The 22,741-nt window shown below is 30.2% G+C and overlaps 4 protein-coding genes across 5 annotated transcripts in view; 1 reads left to right on the top strand and 3 right to left on the bottom strand.

Moving 5' to 3' along the window:
• LOC130441756 (gustatory receptor for sugar taste 64e-like) overlaps positions 1-10,082 on the bottom strand; it is a 42,807-nt gene extending 32,725 nt beyond the window's left edge. Inside the window, exons 1-2 of the mRNA XM_056775542.1 lie at positions 9,958-10,082; positions 9,806-9,845 (exon numbers count right to left, since the gene is read on the bottom strand). Coding sequence (XP_056631520.1) covers positions 9,806-9,821 — 16 coding nt within the window. The 5' untranslated portion in view covers positions 9,822-9,845; positions 9,958-10,082. The remainder of the gene's footprint in view (positions 1-9,805; positions 9,846-9,957) is intronic.
• LOC130441432 (uncharacterized) lies at positions 464-9,963 on the top strand. Of its 2 annotated transcripts, none has more exons than XM_056775120.1 (3): positions 464-513; positions 8,348-8,493; positions 9,517-9,963. In XM_056775120.1, exons 2-3 carry the CDS (start codon positions 8,350-8,352, stop codon positions 9,658-9,660), a joined length of 288 nt encoding a protein of 95 aa, XP_056631098.1. In that variant the 5' UTR covers positions 464-513; positions 8,348-8,349; the 3' UTR covers positions 9,661-9,963. The 2 variants fall into 2 exon arrangements, with proteins under 2 accessions (XP_056631098.1, XP_056631097.1); XM_056775119.1 differs by lacking the exon at positions 464-513 and adding an exon at positions 5,961-6,327.
• Positions 10,083-11,391: 1,309 nt separating the features above from the next.
• Positions 11,392-19,226, bottom strand: LOC130442151 (V-type proton ATPase catalytic subunit A). The gene is made up of 11 exons (XM_056776233.1): positions 18,879-19,226; positions 17,838-17,923; positions 17,400-17,512; positions 15,876-16,103; positions 15,621-15,758; positions 14,606-14,757; positions 14,396-14,520; positions 14,040-14,285; positions 13,611-13,802; positions 13,305-13,477; positions 11,392-12,167 (listed from the first exon to the last, which is right to left on the bottom strand). Exons 2-11 carry the CDS (start codon positions 17,908-17,910, stop codon positions 11,766-11,768), a joined length of 1,842 nt encoding a protein of 613 aa, XP_056632211.1. The 5' UTR covers positions 17,911-17,923; positions 18,879-19,226; the 3' UTR covers positions 11,392-11,765.
• A 1,968-nt stretch (positions 19,227-21,194) lies between these two features.
• Positions 21,195-22,608, bottom strand: LOC130442152 (probable H/ACA ribonucleoprotein complex subunit 1). Its single transcript, XM_056776234.1, has 3 exons — positions 22,442-22,608; positions 21,723-22,104; positions 21,195-21,586 (listed from the first exon to the last, which is right to left on the bottom strand). The coding sequence occupies exons 2-3, from the start codon at positions 22,101-22,103 to the stop codon at positions 21,290-21,292; spliced, it is 678 nt and encodes a 225-aa protein (XP_056632212.1). The 5' UTR covers position 22,104; positions 22,442-22,608; the 3' UTR covers positions 21,195-21,289.
• Positions 22,609-22,741: the final 133 nt, after the last annotated feature.

Below are 22,741 nucleotides of genomic sequence, written 5' to 3'. Positions count from 1 at the left end.
CGCAGTGTATTAACCCAAATGTAAATCATCATAATATATATTAAAAATTATTTTCTATTTTATGTCTTGTAATAGATGGAATTTTATAAATTTGTTTTCAAAAGCCAAATGTGTCTGGTCAGACTTTATTTTTTTTTATAATTATTAATGTAATTCCACATCTATACAGAGAATGCTTTTCATGATCCCTGTTAGACTGATAATTTGAAATATTACCTAATCGTAGATGAAAAGTATATTGTTATTTTCAAATCTATCATTTGACATTTAAAAATTGTCTAATATTACTATACAACTAAATAGTTGTTACATAGCCTAAAAAATACGTTTAAATATAAAATAATGGAATAAAAGTGGGTCATATAGACCTCCTTGCTCGTCTCTAATCCCCCCTTGAAGAGAGTTTGTATCTTACTTATATAAACACATATAACCAGTTTCAAAATCGTATTCGTAATTCTCAGCATCTTTAAGTAGGAAAGTAATAGTGAAAGTGAACGGTGAATCTGTCCGGTAAGTTGTTTTCAAGAAGATAATGGTCTAACTAGCATGAAATTCTTAATAATTATAAGCAATTATTTAATTCAAAATTTTGGTTAGGTCAAATTCAAGATTATTTACCTCAAAAAAAAAATTTAGACGAATTCCAATTCCTTTTAACGTTCATATTTATTTCGTATCGATTTGTATAACTGAATATTCTAACAACAAGAAAAACTTAATTTGCACGCAAATATTAAAAGCTTCTTCATATATTGAAAATTCTCCTCATTTTGTTTTATTAAAAATACGTTTAAAATTTCGATTATATAATTGTTAAGTTGATGGTAAAGAAATTTTTTATGTGGAAGTTGGAAGGTTTCACTTCGATAATGCTCAATACATGAGATGTTTTTTAAACGACTTTCTACTGGTGGACCAATAAAAGAATGTCCTTTATAAGGATTCATTAAACATTTTAACGATATTATCACTATTAGTAGAAAAACATTATACTTTATAAGTGGCATAACAAAATGCTCAACTTACAAGAATTAAAATTAATCAAAAGAATTTACAACCGAAAATTATTTTATCTATGATATTGATATTTACTATTCTACTTAACAATCTTTAAAAAATAAAGATTACTATCATCAATACAGAATAAATTGCAAAAAAGCACTTTGATTTGTCTTTCTTTATTTTAATAATATATGCGTATAATTAAAGTTGTTTTCATTATTATAAAAGAAGCAAAAACCATTTTCTAGCCTTAAAACAATTTTCAATTCTTTAGAAGTAGTTAAAAGCATCCAGATGAATATAGAAGAGTGTATCGTTTTGCCGTTGGACCATTTAAATGTTTTGTCACGGTCTCAGCCAAAGTAGTAGTCTCTGTAACTGTATAATCCAAAATCAAAACGTTTTGCTTCTGGAAACTACAGCCATCCCGCATTCCAGACTTTTTAAAAGGAGTCGAATTGATGGATCGGCAGTAAACACTGCGTTCTACAGTATCGCAGCAAGAAAGGAGGGCACAATAGATCTTTTGGGTCGCAGTGTATACGAGACCCCAATATCCAAACATACATACCCGGTCTCGGTCAAAGTAGTAGTCTATGTAACTGTATAGTCTCAAATCAAAACTTTTTTCTCACTTTTATTCACAAAACAAATATTTATACGTGGAATCACCATTGGGGAAGCCTGTCTATAACAGAACTAACCTAAAGAATGCAACAGTTCAACTACTTATCATTAAACTACAGTTGCAGCTGAATATGGCATTGTTTTTCCCTTTTATTTCATACTGAGCAAGGGATTAATGCAAAATTTTCTTCATTTTCCAAAATCGTTTTCTAAAAACATTCTAAATATCTACATGTATATTTGTTCTCTGAAGATGTAGAAAGTATTCTATTTAAAGAAATTTCTTCTCAAAGGGATCAAAGTGTCTTTAAATATAATGATAATTATAATTAATAAGATGGAATTATAGGAGAAGCCATTTTGACAAAATCTACATTATATGTCACCATTAATAAAGTGCTTTTAATTAAGGTGACGCTTTAGTAGCAAGTGGAAAGATTTTAAAAACAGCACCAGACATTATAAGAGTAGGATAGTAAATGGAATTCTGACTATTTCTATTTTGAAGAAACTATTAAAACACAAATTCATTCGAAAATTGTATTGTACTTGCTACACTAGCACTATTTCGGTGTGAATTCGAACAATAATTTGCTGTTTTCATATGGACACTTTTTCAATTTTTCTCCCATAATAGATACGCATTCTTACCTCTACCTTCCATATTCCAATAAAGTTAGTGTCGTCTTTTCATAAAGGAAGGCAATGGTATTATTAAAATCGGCTTTATGGTTCTTCTGTTTTTTGAAAACAAAAAAGTATCGGTTGTAATACATAACCAAATTCCCGGTGTTTGTTGTATAGTTTAGTTTTTTTGTTTTTCATTTTTGATTTGTATGCAATGTCTAAATCCAAAGGAAATTTTAATTTTGCATCCTCATCAGAAAATTTGTTTAAATTAAATGGATATCATCCAATATTAATCTTTCAAGAACTTCGTGATCAGCTCTGGCCAAAAGTGATTATTCCTCAATGAAGCACTAATTTAATTTTAATAACTGTTACACTTGTTAATTGTAGCAATTTGTCAAAAATGTATACGTTAGACTTGCATATTTAAAAAAATGATGTTTTGTTAGCTAATATGCTAAGAGCCAAAAAGAACAGTTGGTATTTTGTACAGATCCACAAGTTCCCTTCTATAATTATCTTAAATACCAAGGAGACTTCAATTATTATGCTGTTTATGTGGGACAAACATGTCAATATTTATAAGATAGATTAAGTAGGCATCAAATAAAACTGAATTAACTTTATTCGATATCAAAAAACATACATTCAATTATAAAAACTTCAAGTTGTTAGAAACAAAGTCAAATGCAAGGAAAAGGAAATTTTTAGATATGATTCATATACATAGAAACATGAATGCAATTAAATTTTTAGGAAGACCTAGATGTGGTGGCAACATTCAAAAAATTTTTTATAAAAAATACATAATAGACCCCAATTATCTTTAAAATCATATAAACATATACGTTTACTGAAAAATTTCATGAATACTCACATATTTTGATAAAAACACAGACGTGGTATATGCTTTAATTAGAAAGTTATTATATTTTCACAGAATTCGTCGCATCTCAAATAAATAATTAGAATCTCCTACGAATACAAGATTTAATTTTTGTAATTTCATTTTGTGTACATTCACTCTACAATACGACTTGAAAAAGAGAAAATTCACGAGAGTAAACTATATTCACATTTAGATATATTAATATGACTTAACCATATTATGTCACCTTGATTATTAAATATTAAACGTGGTCTCAATTAGTTGTCAAAATTAACATAAATTAATTCTTTTAACTAAAAAGATCACATCGCCTAAAGTTCGTGAAAGTGTACAGGAAACCTACTCACGTTTTACGTGAGTAGTAGGAACGTGATCCCATAATAAACAGAGAAGCTACCGACAGCATTGACACCAGTTATTATTTATTTGGTCAAGTAGAAAAGAAAAATGAAAGTATTGGACACTGTGAAATATTAAAGGTTGGGCAATAACGACTGGAAAGTTTCGGTCAATGCAAAACTAAATGTAATGATGGTGAAAATACTCTGAATTTGTTTGATAAATAAAAAAAAACATATTATTGACTTAGCTTTCCCGATAATTATTGTAGCCTCACAATAAACAAATAATAAATTTTAGTTATGAAGTAACGCAAACAATCATTTTCTGCTTAACATAAAATGTTCACGTAACATCTTAAAATATTTGAATATACAGAGTGGATTGCTTTCGAAAAATATTTTAAAGTATGAATACATGTTATGTTTTACAAATAACCTTAATCAATATATTACGGAGTTCTCTGAAAAGCTTCCGAGCTCAATCTAAAGATGTCAACACTTTTCAATATAACTTGGAAATATATTTCTGCACATATCGAAAAATTCTCTCTAAAATTTCATACATTTTGGACGCTTACTTTCTAAAATGTAAAAAAATGAGTATCGAGCTGTCTCTAAATTTATTTCCGACTACGCCTAAAAGGAGTTAGACCAGTGCTTACCGACCTTTTTTGTGCCATGCCCTATCCAAGCCATTCTAGAATTCTTATGCCCTCCTATGTACCATAGACATAATTTCTAATATTTTCAAAACATATAATGAAAAACTTTAAGTTCGAAATAATTTTAATGAATATTTTCTTTGTAATAATTCAATATTTTAAATTTGGTGATATTTATGAGCTTGATGCTTGCTGTACAAAGATTTGATGTTAGATTCCAATTTGGTTAACTTCAGTCTCAAATCTTCCCATTTTGTTATATCCAGCCGATTTCTTTTTTTCATTAGTAAATCATTTACAGCACTAAATCCACATTCAGCTGAATATAAAGATGGAAACGGAAATGAAAAGTTGTCGCACATTTGGTTAAATTTCGGTATTTGATATCTGTTTCCTCACAAAGCCATACCATCCTTCCTTAACTTACTCATCATCATTTTGTAATTCTGCGAGTTCTTTTTGTTAATATATTTTTAACATAATGAAACCCATATCTGTTTCAAAGTTTCAACTGACTCATCATTTAGCATTTCAAATATTATACTTTATTTTATGTAGCCTGAACTGAAACTAATAACTTACTAAGTGTGTGATCCAATTTTTAATTCATAAAGAAAAGGAGAACAATTTTCTTTCTTTTTTCACTTCATGTTCTTTCTCACAGTGTTCTATCAGGTTCCATAAACTTATGCTGCAGAGAAGATAAGCTTTTGACAGATGATCAGCTCTAGCTGGTGCAAGCGCCGAGTCCTTTGACAGGTACTTCTTGGTAGTGAATAGTTTTCTGCATTCACTACACTCGAATAATTTTTCTCTTCTATTCTTTTCCATCGCCAAAAATTATGACCTCAAACGGCGTCATTATAATTTTCGCTCATTTTTTATGCATCCTAATCACAATCAAAACAACAACTTATAGCCGCAACAGCTTTTAAAAGCAGAACATGTCTAGTGGCTTTCCGTCGTGGCTCCATCTATATTTATTTCAACGAAAATACGATTTATTTGTTTTAAAAGAAAAAAGTCCGTTTTGCGCGTGGCAGAGCGCATGCGGTACCTATAGATGCTTGTACTTTTTCTTAAATATTACATTACATTACGCTTGTCACTAGACAAATAGAATGGTAACTCGTTCCTAAACAGTAAATTGCTTCATTAACCGTTGCCACAATATTAATGTTTTCGGGTAAACCGAAGATGTTGCTTGCTATGGTTCACGGTTTGAAAATGACAAATTGCGACAAAGTCCGGTTGACATGAAGAAATTGCATGCAATTTATTGCAAGATCAAAATATTGCATAGACCAATATTTCACGTTTCTTGACATGAAGGCCGATTGACATGATGCAATACTATATGCAGACGGAAGACGGAATATTTCTTGATCAAGGGTATGCGCAGATGAAATTCAGCTGATTGTTTCATGCAAAATTTGGCAATTGCAGCATTACCGGTTTTGTGCCAGTTTCAATTCTAGGGAGAAATCCAGTTACTTTTTGCTTAACAATCAACCAAATGTCAGTCTCTGATTAGCTGATTTTCATAAGATATTGTAAACATTGTGATTAGTTTTACGAAAGTAAGCTAATCTGAGGCTGACATTTGGTTAATTGTTAAGCAAAAAGTAACTAGATTTCTCCCTAGAATTGCAACTTGCACACAATAAAAATGGCACAAAACCGATAATGCTGCAATTGCCAAATCTTGCATGAAACAATCAGCTGAACTTCATCTGCGCATGCTCTTGATCAAGAAAAATTGAACATTGTATTGCATCATGTCAAGAGATCATAATAGTAATCATTTCCAAGCCATCGGCTTGTATTCAAATATTGTTATTAATCGGATTTTTTAATTTTACAAATTATGCGGCACGGTATATTTTATTGTTTCTCATATTATATCACATCCTTGAGAAATGTCAGAAGCTCCATTAAGTCATATAATTGCAAGTTCTAATAATCATTACGAAATAATCAGTTTTATGAATATTACCTACTTAGGTTACATAATTTTTGATGCGTAGCTAGAGTAGATATAAATATTTGTTTCTTCATTTATCTGAATTATCGTTAAATTTCAATGCATAAATTTCAATGAAGAATTCTGTGAAAATATAATAACTTTCTAACTAAAGCAAATACCACGTCTGTGCTTTTATCGATTAAATATGTAAGTATTCATGAAATTTAGCTATAAATGAATACGTTTATATGTTTTTAAGGATAATTGATATTGATTTTAAGTGTCTCTTATGTATTTTTTATAGAAAATATTTTTAAGTTGCGACCTCATTTAGGTCTTCCTAAAAATAGTTTTCATGTTTCCATGTACATGAATCATTTCTAAAAATTCCCTTTCCCTTGCATTTGACTAACAAGTTGTTTCTAACAACTTGAAGTTTTTATAATTAAATGTATGTTTTTTGATATCTCAACTTCTTTCATTTTAGTTACTAATAAATTATCTCATGCAAAGAATACAACTTTAGAGCATTGCTTCGATTTGGCATTGATGTTTTGCAGATCACTTAAACTCTTCTAGAAACTTGAAGGCACACATCACTGACAGAGAGCAATGAACGAGAAACTCTTTGGACGCAATATCAAATAATGGAGCCAACTGGTACACGGATGGTTCCATGATGAATAGCTTGGTCGGAGTATGCTTCTGTAGAGAACACCTCAAAATAAGTGAATTTTTTTCGCTCGCGAAACATACTACCGAAGTATATATAATCGACGCAATAGAAACAGAGTAATCTCAAGATAGTCAGACAGCACAACTTCTATAAAAGTCATAACGGCTAAAACAATGTGCTCTAAACTTGTGCTGGAGTGTAAAATGCTCCTACAAGAGCTCTGAGGAAATGGAAATATAAAACACATATATATGGTCCTTCGGTTTGTCTTACTGATAAATGAAGGAGCAAGAAACTACAGACCGAGTGCCCAGCAATTACAAGAGCGAGGTTTGCTATATAGTTTTAAATTGGTCGCGACAGGACTATGCGAAATCCTAAATGTGTGACGGTCTTTGACCCTCCATTTATTCAACTTTGCAACTATGAATATACAAAAGAGCTCATGTCAAACAATATATTTAAAAATTGGAATAATTTCGTAAGGATAATAATGCACTTCGTTCAAAGCAAACTTGTTAATTACAGTTTGAAACAAATTGAACAAAATCAAACAAAATTAAAACTCATTCTTAAAAAACATCGAGTTTTTCCCAAGACACAATTTTCCCTGTTAATAACCATAAAAATGGAACTTTCTAAAAACTTATCAACATAATAGTCTTATTGAATGTTGTAGAAAAGAGATTTTGAATGCTTGTAGTCCGAAATGACGTCGTCTGCTAATTTGATAATCATAAAATGGCAGTCGAACTGAGAATCCTCATCCTGTTAGTATGGTTGGGTTGTTAAATGCTTCTTTTGTAGTTCTTTGAGGTAATAGAGACAATATTCCATTGCCAGCTGCCCATGAAAAATTCATCATTTGTATTGCACTAAGCTGAAGTGTATCTATCATTTTTTATATATCGAATCGATCCTTCTGTACACTAGCCACTCGTACTTTAAACAAAACAATAATGAAAAAACTGGAAGCCCTTAAAATGTGAATATTGAGAAGAATACTACGAATATAATGGACAGATAGAATCGCAAATGAAGAAGTTTTGGCAACACAAAGAGAATTATTGACTACCATAAAAGCCCGCAAATTAGAGTCATGTAATGAGGGGACAACGATACGAATTCCAGAGATTGATTATGCAGAGAAATATAAAGGGAAAGAGAGGTATAGGACGACGAATAATATCATGGCTGCGAAACTCAATGGAGTGGTTTAACTGCACATCAAACCAATTGTTTAGAGCACCTGTGAATAAATAACAAATAGTCATTATGGTCGCCAGCTTTCGTTCGAAGGTGGCACCTTAAGAAGAAGAATATATTGAAGTTCCTTAGAAAATAATTTGCAGAGGTTGAAGGCGCTAAATAAATACCGTTCCTCTCTTTGTCTAATGTATAAAGTCATGCATAGCTTGAATTCAGTTGAAAACAAATAATTATTCAACTTAAATGATACATTTTGTATAAGTACTTTAAATACTACAATTTAAATAATAACATCTTAAGTAAACGTCCTTAAACGTTAATAATGGTACTTTTTATTTACAGAAATGGAGATAAAATGCTTCATCTTTCTATTTCTCGTTGGTGTAGTTGTTGCCTTTCCCCAAAAAGAAGGAAATGCATACACACAAGAAGCTATTAAACAAGCACAGAATACATTTTTAATTCCTAAAGACGCTCAAATACAAAAGGTAAGTTCCTGCATATTTACTCTTCTTAATAAACCTCAAAAGGAAACATATTCTGCATTTCTTTAAAGCCCATATAAAGTATGTCCGTAAAATATCTATGATGACCTTTAATTTAAAATCGTTTGAATTATAGCGAACTAGAGTGTGGTAAGACTACTTTTTTATCTATCCAAAGTGGAATTAAAGGTAAAGGTAAAGGTAAAATAGAATTAAATCAAATAGAATATCAACAGTTGACTGTATTTTATACATTTTCCATTGCAAATACTTGTTGTAATTTAAAAAAATATAAAATCATTTACATTCAAGACCCGGTAGTGTAGGAATCCTAGTCCTATTCTGTTTGATTCTGGTTCAATACCCATATTCATTAGAAAAGACAATTTCCACAGGCTCTTTTAATCTTTTTGATCATTATTTGTATGGTTCCTTCATGCTAATTGGGTAACCTCATCTTTTGTAGAAAGTACTAAACCCTATACGTTTGAAATTTTTAAACAAAACTTCATTTCACTAATAAATAAAAACAAATACCAATAAATGATAAATAAAACAATACCTACCTTCACAACACACACTGATAGTTTCAATCTCTACGTCGCTGACACTCAAATTCGAAGGTTTTTACACCGATAATGTAGCTAACTAATTTCATTTTTAGTTTGTTATATTATACTTTGAAGCTTAAAAACACTACTGATAATAAATAAATTGTTATCCCACAACCACTATCCCATTTCTATTGAACAGGTTGAAAAAAACGGCCCTCATACATTGAGATTATTCTTACAGCTAAATAATTATTAAATATAGAAACTAAATTTGAGGTCAATGGAATAGATAAGTTTTGAATTATGAGGAATAAAAAAAAGTGACCTACCCGGTGATCCTACTCGTTCTAGTCTATTGAATATACTTAATATTAAACAGTTTAAAATAACGTTTAAGATTTACAATTTCAACAGCTTTATTTTAACTGCTCTTTATTTGCTACAAGATGAATAAATAAATCATTTCTTCTAGGTACAAGAGGGTATTGAAATTGGGGCCTATGAAAGCATACCCGGAAATCAAAAAGTGAATCTATTTGAAATATTGGGCGATCAATTTCCCCCTGAAGTAGTGAGCAATCTTCAATCTCAAATTGATCAAGTAGGAAGAAGCTGAATGTCATGTGATATGAGTCAATTGGAGTTTGTCTCTAAATCGCGAGCAAACTTTCTGTTGTCCATTTAAGTTTTATGATAATTGTAACAATAATGCCTGTACATATTTTTATATTTTTTTAAATCCATTAAAACTTTATACAAACCTCTTGGTGGTATCATTATTTAAAAAAACCATACAGAATTCTGAAATAAATTAAATAACAATAATATGGTAGAATAAAGAGCTTAATGAAAATTATCACTTTAGTGTTGTTATAAAAGCAAACGTCTAATAGAGCAAACATTCAATTATAACCTTAAATTTCCCGGCAGGAGACTCTTCCTCAGGAAGTGGTAATCGGCCTCAGTTAAAGTATTTCAATAACTAGTACTGAGATGGGGCAAACAATAAATATTCAATTGGACACCACCAGCTTTTAACCAACGACGTTAAAATGAAAAAAAGGTGGAAAAGCTAGAAACTAAAACTATCCCCGGACACGATTATCCAAATAAATATTTATTGGTAAGAATAATAAAAAAAAGTTTCAGCAACAAATGAAAAAATAATAGATTGGCATTATATGCGTATCCAAAAGATCACAATGAATAAAAGCAATTATAAATTAAAAACAACTCAGATTTATATATATTAAAGATAAGACTGAGACTTAGGTATCTATGGAAATCCGGGATGATTGCAGCCTTCAACTGAATTCCCAGTTGTTGGATTTGAATTTGTTGGTTTGTGGTGTACCGGTTGAGTCCTCGGGGTTTGGTTGAAACTAAAAAAAAGTTACACTCTGATTATTTTGAAAACACAACGTCTAAAGCCAGATTTTCTTGTTGTAAATGTTATTTGCTCTGATTTAATGGCATTGACGTTAAATTTCCACTAATGGAGCCAGTTTTGTAAAAAAATTAGATGATTTTGTACTTTTTCTGCAACTACAGTTGGGTCTACATCTGTTGCTGATTGCCGTGTCGCCTGCAAAGATTGCTATGAAAGTATCGACTGTGCTTGGAACGTCTGCTGTGAATATTAGATACAGAAATGGACCTAGAACGCTACCCTGAGATTCTTCATCGTATAGTAATTTTAGTAAGTATCTTCAACTTTGACTTGAAAGTAGCGGTCGGTGATATGAGATTTTAAAATAAAGTATAGGCGTTCCGTTGAATGTAGTTTCAGTTTGTAGAGGAGACCATCATTCCAGACTGTGTCGAAAGCCTTTTTTATATCGAGAAATACTCCACCACATACCTTTTTTAAGGTTGTTTTAATTATGTTAACTATCCTGTGGCATTGTTGATTTGTGGAGTGTTTGCATCTGAAACCGATTTGGTGCTGTGGTAAGAGTTCGTTTATGGGAACAACTGTTTGGATTTTACATAGAAGTAGTATTTCTAGTACTTTTGACATTATTGGGAGTAGGCTTATAGGGCGATATGAACTAGCTTCTGTTGCGGGTTTGCCGGTTTTTTATTCATAATAACCTGGGCATACTTCCGTATAAATAAATAAATAAAAATAATTAATTACCACTTTACTTAATAGTAACCTAAATATTATAAAACTTGGGAAGTTCTAAAAAAAAAGTTCCCTCGCGGGAACTATTTTCTAAACGCTAGGCCATCTAGAGTTCACTTGGTGCACTTTTATTACTAGCCAAGCCCAACATACTCTATAAATTTGAGCGAAATCGGTGATGAGTAGGCGGGCTCTCCTTGTTAGATTAAAACAATAAAATAACGGAACATAGTCGTAATTTTATTTACCAAATGGTTAAACAAATGGAATAATTCTAATTCTAGATTTTTAACTAAACTATATATTATTATAATATGTATATACATATAAACATTTGTTTAATGATTGTAAGAACGTTAAGATTTTCAATAAAACACACTATAAACGGTAACTCTGAATCTATTTGTTCAGCTCACTACTACATTTATGACAATATAACATAAACTGAGTAACAACTAGTTTTAATACTTTTTAACAATGGATGCGCAAAATATGTTTTAAAATATTGCGATTTTCAAAATATATAGGATAAAAAATTTCATTTTTATTTATTCTTTATTGATATTGCTGGTAAATATCCAAAATGAGTAAATTTAATCTTCCAAGTTCCTGAAAGCTTGTTGTATATCTTCATATAATTGATCAAAATCTGCCTTAATTTTAGCTTCCCCATCTTTAACTGGATCTTTGAATTTCATACTACTTAGTTGGTACAAAATGTTGCTCATGGAATCTCTTATTACACTCCATGTGATTTTATTTTCAGATTGTGCAGTAGACTCTACAGCATGTCGTGCCATATCATATAATCCAATCATGTTTCTAAGCATACCAACAGTTTTGTAAAATGGACAGAATCTATCATATGAAGAATAGGAATTTTGTTGTAGAAAATCTTCTTTAAGAAGCCTAGCTATTTCCAAAGTGATTTTATCAGTTTCTGCCAAAGAGGCTTTACCTACTAACTGTACAATTTCAGCAAGATCGTCTTCTTCCTGTAAAATATAAAAAATTATTAAAAATGTCTCAAATGGGGCCACCACAAAATAAAGAATGATAATTCAAAACAACTAAAAATTCAAGTTAGAGATGACAAACAATAGTAGTTTCTAAAATTTTGATAAAATAAGAAATACTATTCCAATAAATTACAAAATCATCAATAACCAATTAATGGGGTTGAACAAACTTCTTGAAATATAATCTGATCTAACATAGATCTCATGGAAATTAATAGTAAATGTTTTAAGACTTATTATGAGATAAGTAGCTATAGATTCACTTCCAAATGTATTGATTCAATGTGAATGATAGCAGGGTTAGTTAAGAAATATGAGCCTGGAAAAACACAACAATTTATTCTACTAGTCAAATAGCTACCAAATTAATGAACTTCCCTGTTATAATCTCAAAACGGACATGATAGTGTTTAGAAATATCATATTTTATTAAGTTTGAGTGTCAGGTCACACAGAAATCAAAGGTAATTGCATGTTAGCAGTACATTCATATAATTTCCTTAGAACTTTGATACTACCAGATCTAAAATGTATTTGGATCTAAGCAAAAACAAATTACACCAAAATTACAGCAAAAACTGACAAGGATAGTTTCTGTGGGGTGGAGGATGAAACTATAACTCACAAAGTTCTATAATGCCTAGGCATTGCAATCATTCAAAATATGTCTCAGACAATGAACTTATAGACGTGAAGATCTTACATAAATAAATAATCAAGAATATTAGAGCTCCGGATTTGGAAGCTGTTTAACAAAATCACACATCTGGACAATACTGAAAAAGAAGAAGTACTTTGTAAAAAAATAGCTGATAATATAAGAACAGTATTTGTAATATTCAAATTGTCCTAAAACAACTAACAATTATCTAGAATACCATTGAAAAAGAAGAGTTGGTAAGTCATCCTTCCCAAGTATCAAACATCTCCATTAATTATGTATGTCTAAAGTTAAAAAGCATTATATAGGAGAATATTTTGGTGACAGTGGAATGTAACCTTCAATAAAATCTATCTATGTAACTCATGTAATATCTCTAGAATAGTTTTAACTTGAGTAGGAATAGATGTAATAAGTGCTTCTGCACTAGCAAATCTCCTTGGTTCACTTACTTGAAGAATTTCTTTAACTTTAGTTCGAAGAGGAATAAATTCAACGAAATTCTTGTCATAGAAATCATCTAATGCTTTCAAGTATTTTGAATAAGATCCAAGCCAGTCTACAGATGGAAAGTGTTTACGTTGGGCAAGTTTCTTGTCCAAACCCCAGAAGACTTGAACAATACCTAAAAATAAATACATATAATTAAGTTGAATGTTCATTTTTTGCAAATAATCAAATACTGTGATTTTTATATTGATTATTGGAAATATTCCATTTAAGTTCAAAATTTTATTTAAAAAAATAATTCAATTTACCAAGAGTAGCAGTAGTGACAGGATCAGAGAAGTCCCCACCAGGAGGTGATACAGCTCCTACAATTGAAACGGATCCCTCCCTATCAGGATTACCCAAACATTTCACACGACCAGCACGTTCATAGAAAGAAGCTAATCGAGCACCTAGATAGGCAGGGTAACCAGAATCGGCAGGCATTTCAGCTAAACGACCTATAGACAAAGCAAAGCATGTAAAATGTGTGAATAACATTATTATTAGTATTATATTGAAAAGTATAAATATTTTCATAAATAAATGAATTTAATAAATTATGTATTTTTTAATAGAATATATCTTTGACTTTTGACCTAATTTCAAATTACTACATGAATATCAAAATACGGTTCTAATAGTTACAATGAAATTCATATAATTCTATTTTATATATATGTAATTTATTATTTTACCTGAAATTTCTCTTAAAGCTTCTGCCCAACGAGATGTAGAGTCAGCCATCATGGAAACATTGTAACCCATATCACGGAAGTACTCAGAAAGAGTGATACCAGTGTAAATGGAAGCTTCACGAGCAGCTACAGGCATGTTAGAAGTATTGGCAACCAAAGAAGTTCTTTTCATAATAGATTCAGTTTGTCCATCAATTTCGACTGTTAATTCTGGAAAATCTCTCAATACCTCAGACATTTCATTTCCTAAAAAATAATACAGGTAAAATATTAATTTATTGGATTTATAATTCAAGATATTGATAAGCAGTCTCACAAGAAAATTAAATAGCAATACTCTGCCTTTTTAGACTTACCTCTTTCACCACAACCAACATAAATGATAATGTCTGAATTGGAATATTTGGACAAAGATTGGGAAATTACAGTTTTTCCACAACCAAAAGCACCAGGTATAGCTGTGGTTCCTCCTTGTACACAGCTAAAATAATTATTGGTATCAATTATTTCAAACAGTTTACTGTGTGCAGAATAAGATATCAATTGTTGGATATAAATATACTTACGGAAACAATGCATCTAGAACCCGTTGTCCAGTTAATAGAGGATGATTAGCTGGTAATTTTTCACTAACTGGTCTAGCTTGACGTACTGGCCAAACTTGCAACATAGTATATTTTGTACGTTCTCCGTCAAATTCGGTTTCTAATACAACTTCCTGGAAGAAAATGGAACAAAGATAGGTCAAGAAAGTGAAATTAGGTATTGAATAATCTCAAACAAAGCACTGTATAAAAGAAACAAAAATGTTAGCTAGTTGAGTTTGCTATATTTAATTGAAAGATGAAGACAGCAAATTCTTCTTGTATGCATATAAGTACTATTTGGAGAACTATAGATACATTTTTAGATTTTATTATCCCAAGTTTAATAGGTTTGTAGTCAAATAAATTTCATTGTATTCTGGAAACAATTTTTTGCCAATTTTTTAATAATTGAAACTCATCAACTACTCTGTCTATGTCTATGGGTCCTCATCCTCCAATATTATGAATGAAATATTCCCAGAATAGAGATATAAATACCCAAGAATGAATGATTTAAGGATTTCGCAACCATCTTCCAATATATGTACAGTTTTTGGGCTGTTAGGTCGTAGTTTCTTACTTTTAACGTTTCGCCAACACCAGAGGTTAGCTTTGCAGCAGCTGCGATCAGTTTGAGTAGTTTGCTAGCAGTTAAATATTATCAACATTGCTGTAGTTCTTAATTATACGAAAATATATATAGAATGTTTTGTAGCCCAAAAAATAAACTAGCAACATAACCACTAAACTGTCACACTTCTTTATAACCATGTAACAAAATATTTATATAAAATACTGTTAACTATCTGTAAATGAAATGTAGAAACTGTCTCACATGAATTTAAATAATTACAACTAAATGATCAATTATTTTTTGGATTTCTGATTTGATCCATACATTATCATCATACTTAAGCAAGTATGCAAAATTTATATTGTTAGATTATAGATGAAAAGTGGTAAACGATACAATAATAACAATATTAGTACTTACATCAACTGTATAGTTTCCAGGTTCTGCCACATATGTTACAGTTCCCTTAGCTTTAGGAGGCAGGAGCATTTTGTGTTTAACCAGAGTATTTTCATGTACTATACCATATATATCACCACCAGTCAAATGGGATCCCAACTATCAAAAACACATAATGAATTTTTTTTGCATTATGATTTTTTATCAGCCACAAATCATATTTTACTAACAATCAAGTTTTGTAGTTTACCATTATAACAAATATAAACATTATACCTTAATATTGATAGGAGCAAAGTCCCAACTAGAAGTTCTAGAAAGAGCTGGAACGTTGATACCTTTAGGGATGTATATACTTTCAGTTTTGTCACAAATATCTTTTAATGGACGTTGAATACCATCAAAAATTGAACCCATAATACCAGGTCCTAATTCTACTGAAAGAGGTTTCCCACTTCTTAAGACAGGATCCCCAACAGTTACACCAGACGTTTCTTCATATACCTAAGAAATTTTGGTGTGGGTTAGATTTTGATTAAGATTTAGATTTACTGTGTACAAAACATTGATTTTATATCAATGGCACAGAATGAAAACCTCATACCTCAAAAAATAGCTGAAATAACTTTTACATGTCATTAGTTGGTTAAAATTGTAACTCACAATATTAAAGATACAAAAAAATGAATCTCAATCATAATTGCGGTCTATCTATTTCATTCAATACATGCCAAAAAGAAAAATAATGGTCAAACTTAGCTCTAAATATATTTTTTGTCTCCCCAGAAGAATAAAAACAATTTCTACCTGAATTAATGAGCTCGACCGATTATATAGTGCTCAGCTACCAATTGATGGCATAAAATTTCATCAGCTTCAAGAACTCAAACAAGATATATGAAAGGATATTATACATTCTACAACAATTTAACACACAATCCTTAGCTCTTCAGTTGCTAGTAATAAGTACTGTACTATACATATGTTGAAAGATGAGGATCTTGTTCAATAATTTAAGAAGAAATACTCTTATCTGCCATTTTTTCATTGATTTACTCATTTATTAGCCCATTTGGTCATCATAGCATTAAAAAAACTAAAATTCAACTCATATACTTAATATGCAGCATTCCATTTGTTTAGTTCATACATAGAGCAGGAATTGCTCTGTGTTGGGACTGAACAAAGGAAGTGCTGTTTTAGACTGAATTTCAATTTTTTTTCTCTTTTTTAGAACCAATGATGACTTAATTGGGTTAAATGCAACTCGCCACAGCCAATTAATAAAAAATTACGTAGACATAAACATTTCTTCTTATGTGATTTAAAAAGATCCTCAAAAAATTTTATATTTTATAATTTTTAACATTAAAATATCTTTGAAAGACTTTTTTTTCATTAAGAAAACCTCTCATATCTAACAAAGTTATAAGTAATAAATACTCGTAACTAAAAATTGTGAATTGCAACTCAATTTGATGACAAGTTAGAAAATCTTTTAAGTCATAATTAAAAACCAAAATATAAATTTTCTAATATTATGGGATTATGCATACTTATTATAAAATGTAATAAATCAAGATACTGAATTCTAAGTAACAATACTTTTAAAAATCTGAAAATGTTTTTGCTTCTCCGGTAAAGTTTGTATGTTTTTAATTATGTAGTTATCATCTAGGCCATCAATATATGATCCTGACTGTTCAAACTAGAATTACCATTACTAGAAGAATCTTTAAATTATAAAAAAAGACAAAACACTCAAACTATTATACTTTTATTAAAAAATCAACAATTTACCTGAATAGTAGCCATATCTCCTTCTAATCTAATAATCTCTCCTACTAACTCAAAATATCCTACACGTACAAGTTCGTACATAGCAGATCCAGACATTTTTTCAGCAGTAACGACTAAAAAAAATGTTTATGACTAATATCATTTCAGCATAAAATAAAATCATTATAACTATCACTTAGTACATTAATTGTTGAACTCCTTCAATTGCTCTTTATAATTTGACTGATAATGATAACATTAATTTTATTTTTCGTTTATTTTTCTTGAATATTTTAAAGAAACTTACGGTACATATATTTCATAGAATTAGTAAACTTAATCCTACAATAATAACAATAATATATTTCATTACAGAGTTAAAAGTGTTCACGGATATAATTAATTTGACTTTTATTTGTACAAATCTAATAAAACAAAAATATACTAAAAAGTATTTACCTGGACCAGAAACAGCATGGACATAACCGAAGTTTGTTTCTCGTTCTTCATCGCCTACTTTTCCTTTCGACATTTTGCTATAAGATCTAAGAAATAATTGAGATAATAATGTATTAACTGAAAAGAGAATATCAGGTGATCATCATGATGAAAATTTGATAAATAATTTTGAAAGTTAAGTATTTTATAATGGGAACAAACCTAGGTGAATGACTCTTTGAGAAACCTCCTCCATTAATACTTGTTACATTACATAGACTTCTTTAACTTTTCATTTTAAAATATTATGAATAAATTACAGGTAATTTATGAAAAAATCTGTACATAGGATGCAGAGTACATGGTTAATTTTACAGAATATCTAAGAAAATTTAGAAAATTATTATTATTAAGAATATTCCGTAAGCCTATAATTTGTGAAAAAATAAATCAAACAGTAATAAAATAGCTATTTAAGTACTTTGACAATAAAGTCAGTACCAAGTAGCACAGAAGACCATTACTCCACCCTAAGGAAAAATTATTATATAAATTACATAGAAAATTATGATAAAAATATAATGTAATAATATTATAGCCCAGAATAAGAAAGAATTATTTTAAAGTTACAGAAAATAGTATAAAGTTTAGTGCATAGAAGAATTAATTAGATTTAAGGGGACAAATTAATATTTAACATTATATCAAGTAAATTTCTGTGGCAAACGAATTCATTAAATGCCAACCCCTTTACATACGCTCACAAGTCATGTGATTTTTTAGTTATGAATGTCATAATTTCTGTTATGCATTTCTATTTCTATTAATGTTATTATCTGATATATTAAGATTCCTCAATATAATTTCAATTATAATCATAAAAAATAATCTAGTAGGTGTTATTCTAAATGAAATGATATTAGTAACATACAATATTTATAATTGTTGGTTGTCTGGTTCCATTTACGATAACATTTTAGACAAATATGAAATATTCATTTGTTAAATACCTGAACAGAAATGTTTGATTTACTTTTAAACGGCAAAAAATATAAAACTTACATTATTAAACTTCAGCAACCAAACACTATCACAACTATCTACTTGTAAGTGTGAGTGGAATCGATTAACAACTAATAAAATTTGTAGGTTGTCATAAGATAAGTCAGCTGACAGACTCAGTGTGCCTACTAATCAATAGAAAAGCTATTATAAAATTTTTGAAAATGTTCTAAGAAAAAATAGACAGCTGTATATTACAGTTACAAACTTCCTAGTATTTTATCGTTAAATTTATCCAAGTTTAATCCATGAGTTCAATTAAAAATAATTGAATATTAATATATTATACTCTGATTTGACCATCAAAGTACATTTACATATCACTCTAGGGGCGTGTACAAGTACAACAACACACCGTCAACTTTACAGCGCGTTTTAAAAAGTAGATGAACGGAAAGTGTACTCTACGTACTGTTCCAAACTATATTATAAAATTCTTGTCGAAATAAATACTTAACATTCAATTTTTACTGCAAAATGTGAAAGATATTCCCACTATTGCCTCTTCTCTTTTTCTGGATCTCGGTCATCAGCTAAATAATAATGCAGATTCAGCTGTACCCACTCCTATATATTTATTCCGTAGCAAGCCTTTTTTACATCCAACATAAGCCCTACAGAATAAAAATTTATATCAAATCAACCAAATCTCCCATTAAATCTTCCTAACGTAATGAATAACGAAAAAAAAGAACCCATACAGCATATTATGGAGCGTGGGAGTCTCCATCCTCCATACAGCATTATATCTCTCTCAATATTTCCTATGTTTAATCGAAGATTATGGACATAGAATTAAGTTAAAATTCATTGCAAAAGTTGCAATTTTTTTATTACTTAGTAAAAAAACAAACATACAAATAACTAAATGAAGATACAAATAAAATAATATATATATATATATATATATATATATATATATATATATATATATATATATATATATATATATATATATATATATATATATATGTATGGAGATAAAGGTCGTGCTCCGCGTTCCTAAGTGGATAACGGTGCAACGACCTTTCTGAAATTGGAGAAGAAATATTAGTATCCAGCGGATGCTGAAAAGTATGGGAATTATTGAGTTAAGTGAATATTGAAAAACCGCCTAAATTAAAGAAAAAATATTAAACAAATCAATCAAATATAATTATCTTTCATATAACTGCTCAATAGCAATAATTGAACATGTAAAACCTATTATCATATATTATGGAGAAATTAACCCAGGAAAATAGTAATAAAAATCAAAATTTTTGTTGATCAAGTTTTAGAGTTGAAGTTTCTTAAACAATCTATTGAACTTTAATTACATTGTGGAATAGTGCACATCCCCCATAATATATGCGAATACAATTACAAGGAACATAGGGTTATATAAGTTGTTATCAATTGTTAAGAAAATAAAGCCAGACGCTTAACACATAGATGTTCGGAAAAAAATAAACTCATTAAGAACCAGTTGGTAGAAAAATTTTAAAAAATAGTATGTTTCAAAAGGTCTGGTAATGGTACAAACGCGCTTTACGCACTGTCTTCGTGGATTATTCATGAAATTATGCGTCTGCATAACACTGAGTTGCCAGTTTATTCTATTCTATGTTCAATCATCTGTTCAGCTCATTCATAACAGGATAGTAGAAATTTGTCCTGAAGCTTTAGCTGATGCCGCTGACCCTTTTCTATTGGAGTTTGTGCTTTCAATGTTGTCAGCGAGTCTGTGTCCAACAGTTGTAATAAAGACATAACTGTCAAACCTGCTAGACAGTACCCTACGCCATTTACTGCCTTCGGACAGGCTTACATCAGGGGATGCCAGGCACCCCCGTAAATCCGCCCATGAAAATTACTTAGAAGTGATACTCAAAATTTTTATTGCCTACTTTTTTAGTAGAAGATGGTTTTGTATGGTACTGCTGAATGGTTGACTATAATTTTTTCTTAGTACAGAATTTGTGAAAAAAACGCCTGTGAAACATATAACATTATTTGGTTACTTACCTTAATCACACTTCTTTAATAAATAAAACAGATAGTAGATAACCTTGCACTAAATCTAAGTTTAACTTTAAAAATGAATTTTGTAAAAAACATGAGACCCTAAAATCCCAAAACCAATGTCAATATCAAGCGACGACAGAGTGTGTTGTTAAGCAACCATAGATATGTGAGCTCATAAGAGTTCAGTTACCATTGGATGATTTGATTTTAGACATCAGTTAGAAGGTTTTTGAGCTATATTAATGCCAACTTTGAAATGCTGGGTTAGCTCACTTAAAATTAATGGAAATCGAAAAAATAAGACAAAACTTAAAACTATTTTATTTCTTTTATTTATTAAAAAAAAGTGTACAAGAACTATCTGTTCTTCAACGCCTTCTCGATGTTTATTTCCTTCACAAATATTACCATCTTTTGCCTCCTCCTCCGCCCCCGCCTCTTCCAAATCCTCCAGAGTTTCTATTAAAATTACCTCCACCACTATTTCTTTTAAATCCACCACCAAAACTTCTGTCACCTCCTCCTCCTCCTCCTCCTCTTCTATCACCACCTCCAAAACCGCCTCTTCCCCTATTACCAAAACTTCCTCTACCTCCTCGTCCGCCACCACGACCACCACCGCCGCCGCGTTTTTTATTACCACTTGATGCACCAGGCAAAAACCTTTGAAGTGGCAGTAGTTTTGATGGATCTATGAACAGCTGAAAGTTATATATTATGGAAAATAGAATCATTATTGAAATTTCATTATTTGTTTCTATAATAATAGAATTTTGAAAAAATCAAATTAAACTAAAATTTAAAATATAAACATCAAGACATAATTATAAATATTACCTTTTGATTTTGATTGAAGCTACTAGCTTTTACATCTTCACCCAATCTTATGCTGACCCAGTAATTTCTTATGTTTCCAAATATTTCATCAATTTTTCCAATTTGATTTTTATTTTCTAAATAGATAGGAGCATTAAAGTAAGGTACATCTTCAATTTCAACCTTGCACACTAAATCATCTTGAACTGATTTTTCAAAGTATCCCAATGGTATAACTTGCTCAGGTGGACCTTGATCAAAATTTCTTCCTCCGCCAAATCCTCCTCGACCTCCACCACGACCGCCTCCACGACCACCTCCACCAAAACCTCCGCGTCCGCCCCCTCCTCTAGATCCTCCACGATCCCTATTTCCAAATTTATTATTTCCTCTAAATGACATCCTAAAAATTCAATGTTAACGTTAATAAGTTTCATTCATCTACAGATAAATTATTAACACTTAGTTTTCAAAGAAAAATTTATTTTAGTTTTCTTCAATAGTGTACAACCAAATAAAAATTCATAGCTTGGAACATTAAAAAAAGCAAATTTTGTATGTCATAAGAGTTTTGTTGTATCTATATTCTTGTACCTATAATTGATATGAATTTTTTGTGGCCATTGGCAATCGATAACTGTTCAAAATATCTATCATTTGAAAACAATTTTATGATTTCGAATTTTTTTATAGATGAAAGTAAATGATTACTGAACATATGGATGTTTGAATATACTTACTTTTGTTGTTCTAAAAAACACTAAGCTTAAAAAAATTGTACAGGATCAAAATTAATAAAAATAAACATACAATGATATGATCAACACAGAGTGTAAAATAAAGAGGTTATATTACACGAAGTCACATTTTCCCATATAGCTTGGTTCTACTTCTTTTTTATATGTATGTATCTCTATTGTGATGTACTATCCAATTTGTACCACAAACCTAGAAAAATGTTGAATAACTAGGTGTAAATTTTAATTTCATTGACTTTTCAGATATACGCTTTGACTGCCCTCAATAAATTGTTTCTAGTA

The sequence above is a fragment of the Diorhabda sublineata genome, chromosome 3, assembly GCF_026230105.1.
Source record: "Diorhabda sublineata isolate icDioSubl1.1 chromosome 3, icDioSubl1.1, whole genome shotgun sequence".
In the NCBI taxonomy this organism is placed as follows: domain Eukaryota; kingdom Metazoa; phylum Arthropoda; class Insecta; order Coleoptera; family Chrysomelidae; genus Diorhabda; species Diorhabda sublineata.
Note: the sequence above shows the minus strand (reverse complement) of the source record. Positions and strands in the feature narration are given on the sequence as shown.